Raw genomic sequence first — 11,078 nt, forward strand, 5'->3', positions numbered from 1 at the left:
TGTTATTTCTTCCCTGTGGGAGCCAAACCATCCTAGATCCCCCCTCCTAGACCCCTGACCCAGCTACTGCTAGCCTCTTCTTTCCCTCCCATTCTTGGTCTGTTCTTATGGTATTCTCATCCTCTCCCCCCACATTCCTTTTTTCCTTTTCTTCCTCTGGAGGCAGCCTGACTCCTTCCTTTCAACTATGATCACGATCACATACCCCTGAACTGAGGCCTGTTGGCTGACTCAGATTGACTGAGAAAAAGGACTTTCTCCCATCCTCAGAGAGGTCAGATACCTCAGGTAACATATTTTGTGTCTTTGAATCTTCTAGGCTCAGGCCACAGGGTCACCACATACATCGCCCACGCATGGAGGCAGCCGCCCAATGCCCATGCCTGTCCGCTCCACGTCTGCTGGCTCCACCCCCACCCACTGTCCGCAGGACTCACTGAGCGGAGTTGGGGAAGACGTGCAAGAGGCCTTTGCCCAAGGTAAGCTTCTGGAGCAGAGCACGATAGAGCTGAAAGGGTTTGGAAATGAGGACGAGAGTCCTGTTGAGATGTCTCCAGTTTCTTCTCTTTTGTGCTTTTAGCTTTAAATGATCAGTTTTTCATAGACAGCATAAAAAATCAAGTGCTGGCCTCGTCTCATTAGACAGGCTGGTCTTCAGTGGGAGGTCTACAGGCTTCGTCCATGTGCCGAGAACAGACCCCTGGGGTTCTGTGCTCTTTTGGGGGTTGGGTGAAGTGCCTTGTATTTGGGGCTTTGCCTCCTGCAGAGGATTTGGACGGAATAATTCCCAACGTCAAGTACTTGGCCTAGAGCAAGGAAAAGAAGGAAGAGTGGTAGTCTTTTTTTGAGTTGTAGTCTCCATGGTCCAGGCTGGAGTACAGCAGCACGCTCATGGCCACTCCAGTGATCCTTCCACCTCAGCCTTCCAAGTAGCTGGAACTGCCACGCCCAGCTAATTTTTTATTTATTGTAGAGACAAGGTCTCACCAAGTTGCCTGGGCTGGTCGCAAACCCGCTGGCTCAGGCAATCCACTTTCCTCAGCCTCCCAAAATGCTGGGATTACAAGCTGAGCCACCGAGTATGGCCGACTGATAGTCTTAAGTAAGAACTTGCTGAAAGCACTGTAGGCATGGAGTTGCCACAGTTGTCTGAGGAGCTAGTGACCAGCAATATTACATAGTTGGGTGGGAGTTAAGAAGGAAGTCTTGCTGGGGCTGGGGATGAGGAGGGGGAGAGGTGGTGCTGTCGGGGAGTGAAGTCCACCTAGGACTGAGGAATACCTCTGTGGAATGCTTGTTCTGGAATCCAGCTCTTGATTGTGTGGTGGCCATGAAGCACAGGACTGACAGGATCCTGCTCTCCAGCCAGAGCAGGCGGAGGGCGTGGGAACAGTGGACTTGGTGCCTCATGTTCCTGAATGCCCTGGGCAGGTAGAGCTGCTGTGGCCCAGCTCCCCTTCGGTGTTCTGCACCTGTGTCCACGGGCCTGGCAGCACGGAGGCGCTTACTCGGCTGTCTCTTCTCCATGCCTACCCACCCTGGCATCGCCATCTGCTCTGACTCTCCTCAGGTACGAGGAGAAACCTCCGCAATGACCTGCTGGTGGCTGCTGACTCCATCACCAACACCATGTCCTCCCTGGTGAAGGAGCTCCATTCAGGTGAAGCCCAGAGCTCCCACCCGGCCCCACATGCCCCCACGCACACACCCTTCTCACTTCCTCACCAGCACTGCTAGAGTGTCCCCCCTAGTCCACACCACCGCACTTCGCCACTCGACTTTTGCCTTCTAGGAACACGCTGGATGTCTCCACTGGAGGGCCTCTCTCCCCCACGGGGCCCACAGAGATGATCTCACGCTCAGGCTTATCTTAGGAATGCATCTTGTGGAGCAAACACAGTTCTGAGTTTAAAGCCATTCAGACCTTTCAGTGCATTTGGGCCCTTCCTCACTTGATTTGTCTTCCATCTGTGCTTTGTCCGCAGCTGCTCTCTCCCTAGGCCTGACCGACCATCTCATTTTGAAGCTTTCCTGGAGGTCTGGAACCGAATCGGCCACAAAAGCTCTGGACTTCCTCCCAGCTGCCTTTCTGCTCTCCCCTATTTGATTTGGTTTTGAAACCCTATTCCCTCCTTTTGTCCGTGACCAGGCTCTGATTTCACTTGAAGTTCATGACCTGAGTCTGTTGCTTCCTCCACTCCTCGTGTTCAGCCTCATCTGTGACTTCTTTCTGTGTCTCCATCACTTGGCTCTTTCAGTGACTTCCCAGAGACCTTTACTTCATGACATTTCACCTTACATAAAACCCAGGAAGAAGAGAAGGTAAAAGGCCATTCACACATTATCATAGCTCCAAGCATCCCCATGAGTCCATCAGTTACACAGATGCCAGATATTTACTAATTATTTTACAGTGGTGGGATTTCTATGTCATATATTAAACAAGTGACTTGCCTTCCTAAGCGCTGTAGATCATTCATACTAATGGCCCTCTTTTATTTCTTTTCACCTACTGCAGTACTTTGAAATGCCTTGAAGTAGCTTAATAGGGTTATTAAATTAAAATATGAAACCGTTTTTCCATGGACTATGCAAACACATACAATTATTCAAACCCTCCTAGGGATGGCGAGTCTTGGGTGCCTCCTCAGACCTTCACAGGGGAAAGTGTACACCTTTAGGGTTGTTGGAGGCCCAGCCCAAGGTCTGGCCCCCAGCTCTGCTTTCAAGTCTGCCTGTTTTCATTTAGAATAGGTGTGTGACCCAGGTTGGTTTCCTCATTCAGTTCAGATGCTGATTCTGTTGCACCGGTAATTTTCTGGTCCCCTCCCTCCATTCTGGGACTGTTTCTCAACCCCTGTTAGAAGCACCGCCCCTTCCATAGACACACACATAAACAGAAGAAGCAGTGGCCTTCGGGGATGACTTCACAGGTGATTAGAAGACCCCTTCCCTAATATAGCCCCCCACAGACGCCACTTTTAGTGGGAATTTCTTTGGGGAATTTCAGGCCATGAAAATTACACTTGTGCTACATGACCACATATTCAAGTTTATGTAAACTAAGTGACCCGTGAGCTCATCACACTAGGATGATGGACATCATTAAACATAAAGCATATAGGGACCAAAGAGCTCCACAAAAATTAAAAATTTATGGGAATATCAGCAATCTCTCATAGTAGGAAAGGATGCTTTTAACAAAATCACGTTGTATAATTTGGAAGGTGCCTTAGAGATCACACTGTCTAGTTCCCTTACTTTAGAATCGTAGGGAGTGATTATCAGAAAAGTGGTCTGCCTAAATGCTGCCTGAAGCGGCAAAACTGGTCTTAGAACTTGGGTCTTAGCAGATTAAGCCAATGCTCTTACCCCGAGACAAGACATCAAACCCAGAGTACCATGAGGGCCCCTTTCCCTGATGCTCTACTCCCAAGTACAGAGGCCTGGAGGTAAACATGGACTGTAAGTATTCCTTTCCATGTGAGGGTACCAGTTTCTCACGAATGGAAGAGCCTTGCCCAACACCAGCACATTTTTACTGTCTCCTTGATAGTGACTTCACAGGTTTTTGTTAGGATGAGAGTAGATATTCAGATTATCTTTACATATGTTCTATATAGTATGTACATACTACATATCTATAGCTTGTATTCATCTTTCAAAAAAAATTTTCACAATTAATGGAATTCTAGAATTGGAAAGGATCTTAGAAGTCATTTAATCCAATTTTCCACCCTGCATAACCATCCAGTCCTTGAATTTTTCCAGTGAGCTCATTCATGACCAGCTGTAATCACTGGAAAGTTCTTCCTCATTGGGGAGCCAAAATCTGCCTTACTGTAACTTATTCTTCATTCTTCTTCCCCCTTTTCAGGCTTCCCAGATTAAGTTCAGTCCGTCCTCTGCAAATTGGCCTTCAACACATGCCTCTTCCTAGTCTTCTCTTCTTGAGGCGACTGTGCCCAGTTCCTTTAGCCCTTCCAAATATGACATGTTGTTCACTTTACCATCCTGCTTGACCACAGCAGGACATGGCCCGATTTTCCAAGGCCCCACTTCAAAGTGAGTGCCCAGGGCTGAGCATGCTGCTCTCTGGCAGCTTTTCCCACACAGCTACTTTGCACTGTGTGGTCAGTTTAAATTTGCCGTCAACTGAAACATGGGATTTTTTTTTTCTTTTTTTGAGTTGGAGTCTCTCACTCCGTCGCCCAGACTGGAGTGCAGTGGCCGCTCCCAGCTACCGCAGCCTTGACCTGCTGGGTTCCGGCGATCCTTCCGCCTCAGCCTTCCAAGTAGCTGGAACTACAGGCGCGTACTACCACGCCTGGCTAATTTTTGATTTATTGTAGAGATGAGGTCTCCCCAAGTTGTCCAGGTAGGTCTCAAACCCGCGGGCTCAGGCAATCCACTCGCCTCAACCTCCCAAGTTGCTGGGATTACAGGCTGAGCCACCGAGCCCAGCTTTCTTTTTTTTTTTTTTTGAGTTGGAGTCTCACTCTGTCGCCCAGACTGGAGTGCAGTGGCCGCTCTCGGCCACCACAGCCTCGACCTGCTGGGCTCCGGCGATCCTTCCGCCTCAGCCTTCCGAGTAGCTTGGAACTACAGGCACGCACTACCACGCCCGGCTGATTTTGGATTTATTGTAGAGATGAAGCCAAGTTGCTCAGGTGGGTCTCGAACCCGCGGGTTCAGGCAGTCCACTCACCTCAGCCTCCCAAAGGTGTGGGATTACAGGCTGAGCCACTGAGCCTGGCCGGGATTTTTTTTTTAACAGAAGCCAATGTTAATGTTAATCTAGATATTCTCCCACTGTGTACTTTTATGGTTGCTCCTTGAACCTGAATGCAAGATATTAGATGTATCCCTGATAGGTGTCATCAACTGAGGGAAGACAATCATAGAGCAAGAGCAGGTGCCCCCACCCCAGAAGCCAGGAAAGCTAGCAGCAGGATGGGTGACATCAGACTGCACTGCTCCTTGTGGGCTCTGGGTGTATGGGCTCCTATTCAACAGTGCTGGGGCGTGGACCACACAGACTGGGTGAATTTAAGTACCCTTGGAGGCCGCAGCCATGAGCCTTTAGCTGGGTTTATCCCAAGCCCCAGAAGTTGCTCCATTCATCCTCCTTCTATACTTGTACTGTGCTGAAGGGTCACTGGCCTTGAACTTGTTTTCACAGCAGAGGAAGGTGCAGAGGAAGAAGAAGAGAAGATGCAGAATGGGAAAGACAGAGGTAAAGGAAGCTCATCAGGACCTCTAGTTCGAATGGGGAGCCAGAGCCGTGTAGCCCATGAATGGAGCCTCCCTTCCCTTGTTTCTACATTCCTTCCTGCCACCACCTGTCCCAAAGCTTTCAGAACCCCCCCAAACAGTTCCTTCTATCTACTTTTCCCATCTGACAGTCAAGTCTTACCCTACGGGTGGTAAAGTCAGTCATCAACAGAAGCTTCCTGATTTCCTGGTACTGTGATGGATGGCTGGAACACAGGAAGTACAGACAAAGGAAAACACAAAACATGCCCCCTTGCCTCAAGGAGTTTATAATCTAGTTATGAAAGCAGACTGATTTATGCAAAATAAATAGACAAAATGAAGTGGCATAAAACATCAATCACCAAACTTTGAGCATATGATTATAAGTGTAATAAGTGTTTCTGAAAAGGAAGAGATTATTGTGGCCTAGGAGAGTCAGATGGTTTCATGGCTTCATGGTGTCAGCAAGGACATTAGTGCCTCTCTGGCTTCATTATATATGAGCCCTGTTTCACACGTGTCACCTGAGAAGTGCTACAACAGATGATTTTCCTGTGTGATCTCATCTCATCCTCAACACCATGAGATATGTCAAAATAGCCCCATTTTACCCTTGAGGAAATAGGCTCAGGGAGATGTTGTTCATGTAGTATTGAGTGGCAGACACTGGGCTTGAACTGGGTCTAACTCCAGACTTCATGCTCTTAACCCTTATCCATCGGTGTTATACTGAGCAGAAACAAAGTTCTCTTTGGACATTTAGAGTTAGCTACTATTTCTATCATGTGTTCATGTGTCTGTTGCTCGATTTCTCCAAAATGTCAGCTCCCCAAGGTAGAGATCTTAGTTTATTTTGTTCATGTTGTATTCCTATTGCCTAGGACTGTGCCTGACACTTAGTGGGATGTCAATAAATGAACAAATTGAAATAAACAGGATGATGTGATGGAGAGTAACTTATCCGAGAAAGAAAGGGAGTGGCTGTCACTGTTACCCTGAGGAGGCAAAGGCAGGAAAGAGGAGCCCGCACTAGCCCTTGCAGATGCCTCCTGCATGCTCACACACAGCACTTCTTCCTCATTTGATTTCACAGCCCCCCAGGGAAAGCATTCTAGACAGGGCTCAGGGTGTGAAAGAACCTGGATTTGACCCAGGTAACCCCAACGCCCATGCTTTAGTCCGAGCAGAACTGGTAGACTAAGTGAAGTGGAAAAGTCTTTGGGAAGGGCAGAAAGAAGTCCAGCAGGAGACACACGTCGGGAAGCTGTGACTGGAAAGAAGTCCCTTGGGACGGTGAGTCTGGAGCCGGTCTGTAGGAGCTAGTGTGGATAAGAGAGGAAGGTCTTTGTAGTCTCAGGCAGCAAGGAATTGACATTGCTGAGGAAGAGAATGGGAGACAGGAAAAACATTCTGCCAGTGTTGATATCTCATGAGTCAGATCTAAGCCTGGGAGAAAGTGGACAGTAGCTCTGAGGAATTGATGAGAATGACATATTTGGCATGGACATCAGAAGGTCAGACTACAGAGCACCAGTACTTTAAACATTCAGAAGAAGCTACATAGACACGTAGAGACTGGCTTCCCCACGTGGATAGGAAAGAAGGTAGGAGGGGGAGGGCAAGAGGTGGAGAGATACATGGAGAAAAATTTACACTTATATAAACACATGCTTCAAACACATGTCCCAGACACACACACGTACACACCAGCCACATCCCAGCATTCATGTGGAATATTCCTGGCTAAAGACATCACTGCTTCTGCTTTGGGCTCCCTTCCCATAGCTTTTCTCATGGCATCTCCACAGTCTCTCTCCAGCCCCCAAAGCAAACCTAGGGCTCTGTCCCAGCCACTTAGGCCTGGCCCTGACTCAGGACTCCAGCTCTTAGTCCTGGTTCCAGTCTGAATGTGGCCTGCATTGCACACATGAATTGGATGTGGTGTCCCTTGCTCGGTACCTCCTGGCTTCAGGGTGCCCTGTCTGTGTGCCTGTGTTGCCTTCAGCATCTCTTTCTATGCCTCTTGATCTTAGATCTCCCATCTCTCTTTCAGTGCATATACCAGAGTTTCTATATGTCTGTATGAAATCTTTTTGTAAGAATGTCTGAATTTTTATTTCTGTGACTTTTGGGTGTCATTCTTAAGGGCAAGAGTGTTAAGAGTTGGGGTGAGAGATGGTAGAGTTTTTTTTTTTAATGTTTGGCTCTCAACATTATGTAGGTCCTAGGATATGTCCCTAAAGCTACCATATAGCCCTGATGTGGGCGATACTGTAAATGACTAAGTGTTTTGTGGGTGGACCTTCTGATTCCCTGCCATGATCTAGGCGTGAAATCTTACTATAGACCCAGCACTAACTACCTGGACATTAGAGAGCAATAACTATCAACCATAAAGAGAGAGAATACTTGCTTCTATGGGGTTGAAATCGTGCTGACGTAAGGTATACACAACTTGGTCAGCACCCAGTCAGGCAAACAGTCTGCTTAGTACGAGAACTCTGAGAGCCAAATGGGCACTGTTGGAGAAATCTGACAAGCCCCATTTCCCCACTGCATTCACCCCATCTCATGCATCTCCCTGTTCGTCCCTGGATCTCTGGCTGCATTCTGGGGAATGCCTCTGCTCCCTTGGAGTGCTCTTCCTACCTTGTGTCTCCTCACCAAGTGTATCCAAGATTGCATGGATGAGGCAGAGACTAACACAACTTCTCCCCGTCACCTCAGAGCCATGACGTTGTCATGGCTGCTCCAGAGCCTCGTTCATGCTCCTGTGTCCTTCAGATTCTCCTCTCCCAGAGCCTGCCATCCAATGTTGGGGACGTAAATCCAGGTTGTCCACTTAAGAGCTCTGGGGCATGTCTGGGCAGCAGTGGCCCTCTGAGGCTAAACACAGGCTCCGGAGGGTCCAGGGGTTCCACAGGTGAACATGACATGACTTGGCATTCCAAAGCAGACACATCTGCAGCAAGCAGGCCTGCCCTCATCAAGCCTCCGTCACTTTCCCTTGGCTGGCTCTCAGAACTAGATGGGCTTTGCTCCTCCCAGGTGTAACTGCTCCCTAGCTCTAAGGGGACTTTGTTTCCATTTTATTATTATTTTCCTTCTCTTGAGAAGTGTCTGTGGGGTCCATGACTGCTTCATGTCGGTTGCAGTTACAGTTGTGAACAGTATGTCTCTACCCCGTTATCATACCTGATCGGGACAAGTCAGCATACAAGTAACAGGGAGAGGCAAGGAAGCCCCTAGGGTGGGCGGTCAGGAAAAGCCCCTGAGAAGGTCCAGGGGGGTGAGAAGACCCTGGTGTGACCTCAGTGTATTGTTTCTGCCCGTGCTGCCACAGGTTAACAGGAGCTGGACAAAGAGGAAGCCTGGGTGAGTACAGGATGTGTCCTCTGCCCGTCCCCACGGCCCTCTCTCCTCTCTTGGCAGTTTCATTTCCCCTTCCCTTTCTCAAGTCACAGGTCCCAAGCCAGAGCAGTCCTCATAGTGGAGATGCAATTAGGATTTTCTTCAAAGAGCCCAGCTGTACCTTTACCTCTGCCCAGCCCCTGGCGTGCCCACTTTGCCCTGTTTCCAGGTAGTGGCCCGTCACACTCTGCACCATCTGTGGGCCCAGTCCTCAGGCATGGTCTGGTGTCATTTGTGTGGGGATGATGTTGACAGACCCGACAGTGCTGGCAGAAACAGGTCCTGGTGAGGCGGAACCAGACCCCACTGATGGCAACCACCTCCCTGGACTGCCCTGCCTCCCGGGCTCCTTTTCCCCAGCCACCGCCCACTTCCTTCCGGGGATCCAGATCACAGCCAGTGCACCCTTGGATTCTGTCCCCCAGTGCCATACCCCATCGTCCCTGACCCACAGACATGTGAGTCATGCATCACACTGACTACAGAGCTGGCCACGCCACTTCCCGTGGTGCCTGGGCAAGCGGCAGCTTCTCACTTCCTGAAGAACAAATGGATAAAAGCACAGCACGGGCAGATGCCCATCACCTTCAGGAATGAGTCATTCCCATTTACCATCTGAATCCTTAACTCTTCCTAGTCCCAGCTCCGAGACATCACAGCATCTGAGTATGCTCCCTAAGAGGAAGGGACCAAAGTAACTGGACAGCCAGTCAGTTCAGGAGAGTTCCTTCAAGGGTAGATTCCTTCTGTGCAGCCATGAGACTTATCTCCATTTTTAAATCTTTTCTTTCCTTCCTTCCTCCACTGCTTATTTTTTTTAATTAGGCTTGCTCTTCAGAGCCACGGCCTTCTGATCCAGAAGAGGAACTTTTTCAGACCCTTCCAAGTGTCATCCCAGAACAGCCTTTCGGGCCTTTTCCCAACCCTCCCCCATCTGTGCCAGGCCCTTGCAGGGTTCTGTGTGCTCCCACCCGGGCCCTCCCCTGCAGCCTCAACCTGCGCTGACTCGGAATTGTGCAAGCTGTGGGGTGGGCACCACCCTGGCAATCACAGAGCCTGGGGGCTTGGAGAGAGACTTCTCCCTAGACTGCACATTCAGTCAAGGCCCCTCCCCACAGCAAGCCTAGGCCACTGCAGCCAACGGGGGAAATCAGGAACCAACTCGCCCTGCAGGAGCCTGCCAGAGCCCCTCTCCCCAGGGCAGAGAGGAATGGGGTATCAGGGAAAGTGTTGGAGCCGTCTGGCCCACCCCTCTTGGTGCACATGAGAAACCGAGTCCCTGTCCCCAGAAGCTCGGTGGTAGAACTAGAGTCACAGCCGGTCTTCTGCCTCCTGAGCCTGTCCTCTTTGACCCATCAGGCCGTGCAAGAAACTCACCAACAGTCAGATGGAGAGCTTGACAACTCAGATGCCTCGGCTCTGTGGACTCCCCGATTCTGCTCTCTTCTAATCTGAGGCTAGGCTTCCTTCCTCTCAGTATGTGCAGGCACATCTGAGTCCTCTTTGCCCTTCCTGGGCCACAGTTCTCCCCAACAAACGACCATGTTCCAAACCTTGCGTTATGAACCCAGCTCATTCTTTCGTCTGTGGAAATGTTTCCTGACCCTGACCTAAGCAGTGACTACAGAAGACCCTGGGTACCACCCTTTACCCCCATGTTCTCAGTAGCCCCCTCCCTGCAGATCCTCGTCCACAGCAGATGTTAGCAGCGCTTGCTCTGAACCCACAGCAGTGCCCGTGACTAATGGTGAGTCTGTCTTGCACAGGCACAGAGGACGCGGCGCAAGCTGGCACCGACACAACGAAGGCAAGGTCTTCCCCCAGAGGCACATTCCTGTCCATCTTTCCGCTGCACACCTGGACCGGGCTCGCAGGCTGCCAGACGTCACTCCACCCTCCAGGGAGAGCGGAACCAGAGCTGGTGGGAAGCCGGGAGGGACTGTGAGGCGCAGCTGGTGGGCCTTCCCCTGCATAGCCCTGCATGTACTAGCATCTTCATTACTCCCCTCAGGGCATGGTCTCATCTCTGCATCAGGAATTTACCGAGAGGCTGAAAAGAGAAAAGAAAATGCACTAAGCTCTTCTGTGTGTGTGTGTGTGTGTGTGTGTGTGTGTGTGTGTGTGTGTGTGTGTGTGTCCTGATGGATCTCTTCTGGCCTCTGGCCAGCACGTGGGACGCTCCCTAGCTTGGGGGCACGTTTCCACCTTACCTTTGACCTTTAAAAACAACAGGTTCTGCCGGGCTCGGTGGCTCAGCCTGTAATCCCGCGCTTTGGGAGGCTGAGATGACTGGATTGCCTGAGCCCGCAGGTTCGAGACCTGGCTGGGCAACTTGGCGAGACCTCATCTCTACAATAAATCAAAAAAATTAGCCGGCCTTAGTACCAGCTACTTGGAAGGCTGAGGCGGAA

General features: G+C 50.2%; 1 protein-coding gene across 4 annotated transcripts; it reads left to right on the forward strand.

Annotated features, from left to right (window-relative positions):
• The first annotated feature begins 317 nt into the window (after positions 1-317).
• LOC103269424 (dystrobrevin beta-like) lies at positions 318-10,749 on the forward strand. Of its 4 annotated transcripts, XM_008067010.1 has the most exons (5): positions 324-479; positions 1,571-1,660; positions 5,183-5,236; positions 8,600-8,631; positions 10,434-10,749. In XM_008067010.1, exons 1-4 carry the CDS (start codon positions 374-376, stop codon positions 8,602-8,604), a joined length of 255 nt encoding a protein of 84 aa, XP_008065201.1. In that variant the 5' UTR covers positions 324-373; the 3' UTR covers positions 8,605-8,631; positions 10,434-10,749. The 4 variants fall into 4 exon arrangements, 2 of the variants coding, with proteins under 2 accessions (XP_008065201.1, XP_008065200.1); XR_504880.1 differs by lacking the exon at positions 5,183-5,236 and having other exon boundaries at positions 318-479; XM_008067009.1 differs by lacking the exons at positions 5,183-5,236; positions 8,600-8,631; positions 10,434-10,749 and adding an exon at positions 1,986-2,316.
• Positions 10,750-11,078: the final 329 nt, after the last annotated feature.

This window comes from Carlito syrichta, unplaced genomic scaffold (genome assembly GCF_000164805.1).
Source record: "Carlito syrichta isolate Samal-C Ts95f unplaced genomic scaffold, Tarsius_syrichta-2.0.1 Scaffold309261, whole genome shotgun sequence".
NCBI lineage: Eukaryota > Metazoa > Chordata > Mammalia > Primates > Tarsiidae > Carlito > Carlito syrichta.